This window comes from Prunus avium, chromosome 4 (assembly GCF_965620075.1).
Source record: "Prunus avium chromosome 4, drPruAviu1.hap1.1, whole genome shotgun sequence".
Lineage (NCBI taxonomy): Eukaryota > Viridiplantae > Streptophyta > Magnoliopsida > Rosales > Rosaceae > Prunus > Prunus avium.
Window position 1 is genome coordinate 11,425,953 of NC_142287.1, and position 6,889 is coordinate 11,432,841.

Below are 6,889 nucleotides of genomic sequence, written 5' to 3' on the forward strand. Positions count from 1 at the left end.
AATACTAGAAGGAGAAGAGTTTGTATGAAGATTTGGTGTGGAAAGTGAATAAAATTGATAGGTATTTAAAGGGAAAAAATCCAGTATTTTTTGGTATTTTTAAAAAAATAATTTTGAATTTGTTTGGCCAAAAAAAGAGGGCCGTCGGATTTATGGAAAAAAACCCCATCGCAGCATTCAGGAAGCGCCATGTGGCGTTTTCTTGTTGGGTTCTGTCATGCGTGACGTCACAGAGCGGAAGTCAAATTTTTTTATAGTTGGCGCGTGAATTTCACGCGCCAACGGTAAACAAATTTTGAACTTCCGCTCACTGACGTCAGTGCCTTCGGGTTGCAGCCCAAGCAGGATTTGCCCGTGGGCTTGCCAGGGTTGGTGGGACCCACTGCTTGCCCGGGCTCCTTCTCTCGCACTGGAGGCCTTTTGGGCTCGCAAGGGGGGCCTTTTACCCGGTTTTAATGTTGGGGTGGACATGCTCTAAAGGCACGAGTTTAAATGGATTGGGCCGACCCAACACGGCCCGTTTGACACCTCATCGAGTATTCAAAGAGGGAAGGAAAAGTTCCGAGTTATGAGCAAACTCGGTGGGAGTGTTGGAATTACGGTTGTGTCCTTGGTTGCGTTGCAAGAGTTTGTTGTTAGATAGATCTTGGCGTTGCGTTGAAATTTGAAATCTTGGATGTGAAATTGATTTTGAGAAATGGAATGGGGTTCGAATCAAGCGGAGTTCGATTACCTGTTCAAGCTGTTGATGATTGGGGACTCTGGGGTTGGTAAGAGCAGTCTCCTCCTCAGCTTCACTTCCGATTCCTTCGAAGACCTTTCTCCTACCATCGGTTTGCATCTCCTTTCACTCTATCTCTCACTTTTCTTTCAATTTCTTCATATTATCTTTCACATTCTTGAAATTGAAATTGTATGCTTTCCCAATTTATTATTTTCATTTTTGGTGGATGTAGGTGTTGATTTTAAGGTGAAATATGTTACTCTTGGAGGCAAAAAGCTCAAGCTTGCAATTTGGGATACAGGTAATCCCAAATCACCGCTCATCTTCAAATTTCTGACATTTTTTAGATTTTACAGTTTGTAGTGCGGGCTCTTATGTGATTAGGTCATTTTGGAAGTTTTGATTACCCAAAATTGTATGATAAATTCCGGAAATGTGGGATCGTTAACGAAAACAAAAAGGATTGAATTAAATATAAAATATAGTTTCTGAAGGATTTTTGTTATTATTTGTGATGGCCTGTTAATCATTTCCTCTTGTTGCTTGGAGTGTTTTAACCAAACGAAACTAGTTTTCTTATGTGCATTCAAGTTTCTGTTTTTTCCCCGGCTTTTAATTTTTGTTATGTTTTTATTTATAGTGGTTTTCCTCTGAACTCAAATTGTTTAAGTGCTCATGTGCAACTACATGTGTTTCCAATTATTTCCAGTTGGGAATGAATCAGAAGACTTCTTCTGCGTTAACATTTAATATGAATGGTAGGATAAATGTGAGAAATTTCTGTAGTCATGCCAATGCCATGATTTGCCTTTAAACATTCTTTTACAAATCTATGTTTGGCTTTTGGCTTGTATGCTTCTTGACATTGAGTCTTATTCCATGAGATCATCTTGTCATCATTGTATGGTTAAGCTATTCATGACCTTGGATATTTTTCACTGCTTCTTTTGCTAGGACTTCATTTTTTTTTTTTGTAAATTGTTTTATTTTTTATTTTTTATAGGTAAGCTATCCTTCACCAATTTTCTCTTTTTGTAAAGAGGAGGGCTTGGACTGCCATTTCTAACTGGTTCTAAATGTTTATAAACTCAGCTGGTCAAGAGAGATTTCGAACGTTGACAAGTTCATATTACAGAGGTGCACAAGGAATCATTATGGGTAAGCGTTACATACATCTGTTTTATATTATTCTTACAAGTGAAATTGCAGGTAATGACTTATTGCGAAGTTGTGAATATGATGCTGCCTTTTCTCTTTAGTTTTGCCCTTTATTTATATTTTTAGAGGATTGGTCCTTTGAAATGTCGAATTATAAAAAAACTTTTGGAAGAGGAATTTTAGTAGCTACCCTGTGATGAATTTGATAGCATGTTAAAAAACAAAGGGCATTCACTTTTTTGGGATTTATGATTAAATCAGCGTGTTTTGGTTCTATAGACGTGGGAGAAGCCTGACATGTAGCATATTTTTTGGCTTAAGAATCACATTTTAAATGTTAAGTGTTAATCTTCTTGCTGTGTTGTATACAATTATGAACTTCTATGGGTATTTATGTGTGCTCAAAGTAAGTCAGAATTGTTTGAGGTGCAAATAATGTGCTTGTATACTACAGAACAAAACCATGGACTTGATTATAATATGGCTTAATTATGTTCATGCCCCCCAAATCTTTGAACTTTACCTTACCTCACTAAAATTCATCTTTGAGTCTCACTTTTCCCAGTTTTTTCAACTCTCTATCAAAAGAATTCGTTAGGCCTCTTGACGTGGCAGGAGTGGGCCCATTTTTAGTTCATGTGAAACCAAGTTGGCACCATGCAGACCAAAAAATAATAAACATATTGGCACCACAGTTTTTTTTACTTCTTTTTAAGTCCAACTGAATTTTTCATTCTTTAATATCGTTAAAAGACGAGAAAGTTTAAAAGAAAATTTTATTATTCTTTGGTCCATGGGATGAAAACTTCACTTTCGTGCGAGGGAAAAAAGGGTCCACTCATGCCACGTCAACAAGGCTTAATGGGTCTTTTTTGAAAAAGTTGACAAAATGGGGCAAAGTGTTTTTTTTTTTTTTTTTTTGAGTGATGCTAACCGAGGCAAAGTAAACTTCAGGGTGTGAAGTGAGAATCAGGTGATAGATTTTGCGAGAAAAGATTTGGGGAAAAAGAAAGTTTCAGAGTTGCTTAATTTTCAAGAAATTAGAGAAATAAAAAAAACTTAAAGACATTTAGTGTTTCGAAGATGCATAAATTGATTCTATATAATATTTGACATTAACTCTTAGGTTGACCCTTTGACTGGTTGGTTTAGTGATTTATTTTTATTTACTGACACTTCCATGGACCTGTCATTACATTACCATGGGTTATTCTTGCACTTCAAAAGAGGATATAACTTTTTCACCAAGCAATAGTAGCTATTGTGTAATTTCGCCTCTCTGAAAGGAACTTGACCTGCTCCAGTTTGTTAGAGGACGAGAATAGAATCATCTTCTTCTATGTGTTTAAGAAGGACAGTACCAGTTGTACTCTTGAGTTTCATGAGAGACTGTAGGCCCAAGCTTAAACACGTAGTTCCCATATATAATGAAATATATCATAATAGTGCACCTTCTAATGACATAACCATGGTTGGCCCATTAGACTTTGATACACGTTTTAGGGTAGCATATTACCTTGTACATTATCAACTAATCCTCCAATAGAATAGGTTACCAGATTGATGTAAGTTGACATTTCTATCACTTACCAATACTACTTTGTACATATTTGGATGAGGCTCAGTAGGCGAAGAGTACTGTTGTTGTCTATAGTTATGGACTAGGTGTTTGATTAATATTGCTCTATCACCAATCTTCCTCTTTGCATTCCTTTTGGTTAGTCAGAAGAGCATTAAATAACGTTGGCCTTCACCGATATGAGAATTCCTGTTATCATCACCTTCTTGTGTCAAGCACAGTAATGTCTCTCACTACTCAGGGTTGACGAAGAGAATGTAAGCTTACTTATCTGCAAAAGCCACCTATAAATTTGGAGATTGTGCTGAAAAATGTCCGGAGCTTGTTTTATCCAACATTGTCCCTTTAGTTTTAGTTTTAGTTTAGAAATAAAGCTGAAATTACTATGTGCACTCCTATCACCAAATGATTGGTAGAATAAGTGAAACCACCATATGACTTGTCAATTAGTTTTCCTTTGCTTGCATTTGTAATGGACTTCTCATTTCTGACATTGTTTCGAATGGACTCTCATGGAAGCTCTCTTTTTATAGTCTTCTTCTGTTGGAGAATCAATCTGAACAACATCAGTCATAGTGTAAATACGACTAGCTGCTAAACCTAAAGAATATGAGAATTTAATCTTTTATGATACAAACAAATCCAGGCCCCTTCAATAATCTGAACTGTCTACTTTTGAAGTCTCCATTCATAGATCATTGTTCTAAAAATTAGCCAAATCGGAAATCATTAGTTCATCTAACGATGATCAAATAAGTAGACAAACATAATTCAAATGGTAAACTGTTTTCCATTTTGGATAAATTTTTGCAAGGATGATCTTTGGTTTAGGGTTTAGGGTAAAGTATAAAGTTATTTGTTACTTGCTAGGCCTCTGATTCAGGAATTCTTTATGTTAAGTACTCATTTGGTTTTTGAAACTCTAACAGTTTATGATGTAACAAGGCGAGAAACATTTACAAACCTTTGTGATGTATGGGCCAAGGAAATAGAACTCTATTCAACAAATCAAGACTGCATCAAGATGCTTGTTGGGAACAAAGTTGATAAGGTATTTCACTATTCCAATTTAAATTTTCAGGAGATGTTTATTGTTTTTAATCATTTTTGGAGGAATTAAACCACAAGCATTCATATGTGCTCTGTCTATGTATTTACATATTCAAGAGCTGAGATGCGAAGGGTTTGGAGTCATTTCTTATATCGCTTCTGTATGCTCATTAAAATATTAATTTTTAGAAGCCCCTTGCAGAACATGCAAATTTCAAAACATGATTCTGTACTGCAAGAATTTAAATAAGATTTTCAGGATACCTCTAGTTGGAGGTTTCTTGATAGTCTGGTTTAATAACGCCATTGCTCTGAATGTCCAAATTCAGATTCTGCAAAATCACATACTAAAAGAAGGTTTTAGAGGCTGTTCTGCTTCTTTTATTTAATTATGATTTTAAATTCAGTGTGGATTTTTTTCCTTCCATTTTTGAGATTCTGTCTCGTGCTGCTGCTATGTTACCACAAGGATGCCCTATTTTGTACTTTAGAGCTCCGTCCACTTGTTAGACACTTGGCATTTAACTGAATGAATACAAGAAACATTACCGGTCAAGTTAATCACCAAATTCTAGATGGCCTTGAATCAGTATTCTATTTTTGTTAGGTACCTCTTGAGATTTTGATATTGACTCAGATCATCCTTATTTTTCAGGAAAGTGACAGGGTTGTGACAAAGAAAGAGGGAATAAATTTCGCCCGGGAATCTGGATGTCTCTTTATTGAATGTAGTGCTAAAACTCGAGTTAATGTGCAGCAGTGCTTTGAAGAGCTTGTTTTAAAGGTTTGGAAACCTTTTAACTGTTCTTATCACATTTATTGTGTCTGCGCCAATCCATGGAAATTGTGTATTGAGAAAGTTTGTGGAATAAAAGAAACAATCACTGTTTGCATAGCGACATATAATAATGCCAAGACAACATTGATAAAACTTGGTCAAAGAATTGCATTAGATTAATTTAGACATAGGTTGAATACTTAATAATAAACTAACAAAACAAAATTATAGCACCAAATGACGGCACGATAACTGCAATCATATATATGCAGATTCTGGATACTCCCAGTCTCTTAGCTGAGGGTTCTAAAGGGGTGAAGAAGAACAACATCTTTAAGGAGAAACCGCCACAGTCAGATGCATCCACAAGCAGCTGTTGCTGAAGTTGATACCTCTGTATCAAACTTCTGGCATTTCAGATATTTAACTACCAGAAAATTGGTTCCTTTTTTATTCCTAAAAGGAATTATTCTCATTGTATTCATGTTTTATATGAACTGCAAATTACATGTAAAATATAGATTATACGATTCCTGCTTTTTCCTTTTGCTTTCTGTGGGACTAATCTGTTGTGTACAAACACAATTACAATTAATATAGTGGTGGAGGCCTGGAAGAATTACTGATATAATACAATTCATTTCAGCTGATTTATTATGTGCTTCGCACAGAAAGGGGGTTGTGACATCAACACTTGATACTGTTTCAAAGCTTAAACATGTAGTTATTTATATATTTTTGGGTTAATGACATTTTTGGTCATTGGGGTTTGGCTCAAAATCAAATTTGGTCACTTAACAAAATCAAGTCCAATGTCTAACTCTGTTAGTTTCATTAATTAAAAAATATTTAATATTAAATTAAGAATAATTAACTTTAATATAAAATTTAATATTTTTGAAAAAAATTAATATATTCAAAAAGAAAATTAATAAGATTAAAATTTTAATTATTTTTTTTAAAAAATAACCAGCCGTTCCTCCCCCTTCGCCTCCCCCTCTATCATCTCTTCCTCTGTTTCAGGGGTACCAATAGCAAGAAGAACCACCAAAAGAGGAGAACGAAGAAGGTTGTTAATCGTTGCTTAATTGTGGAATAAGAGGATGGAAATTGGTGGGTATGAAATCGGATTAGGAGGAGAGAGAGATGAAGAATGAGATTTACACTCTTAACCCCTCAAATCCCACAAACTATCAAAACCAAAAGTCCATAGAACAAACACAAACCAGAATGAAAGCACCAGAGTAGCCATGGCCAACACTGTTGAAGAATATGAGTCCCAAATCGGAAACTAAATAAAATACAAAATATAATGAATGGTTTTACTACTAATAACACCGATGCCTTTTGTGATAAAACCCCACACCTACTGGGCTTTGTAGGTGGTTAAGTTGGGGACAATATCGGTGTTTCTAGTAGTGGGCCGCTAGCCTGTCTCTTTGAAATTTGACATGGTATCAGAGCGAGTTGATTGATTGAGTCTGAATTACTGGGCCTTTACCCTTACCCCTTACCCAACATGTGGTGTTCACATGTTGATCTTGAATGTTTGCCCTTACCTAATACATGGTGCTCACGTGTTGGGCTTGAATGTTTGACT

The 6,889-nt window shown here is 35.6% G+C and overlaps 1 protein-coding gene across 1 annotated transcript; it reads left to right on the forward strand.

Annotated features, from left to right (window-relative positions):
* The first annotated feature begins 579 nt into the window (after window positions 1-579).
* On the forward strand, window positions 580-5,939 carry LOC110761048 (ras-related protein RABC1). The gene is made up of 6 exons (XM_021963424.2): window positions 580-833; window positions 957-1,025; window positions 1,817-1,882; window positions 4,391-4,512; window positions 5,167-5,295; window positions 5,562-5,939. Exons 1-6 carry the CDS (start codon window positions 698-700, stop codon window positions 5,670-5,672), a joined length of 633 nt encoding a protein of 210 aa, XP_021819116.1. The 5' UTR covers window positions 580-697; the 3' UTR covers window positions 5,673-5,939.
* The last annotated feature ends 950 nt before the right edge of the window (window positions 5,940-6,889 follow it).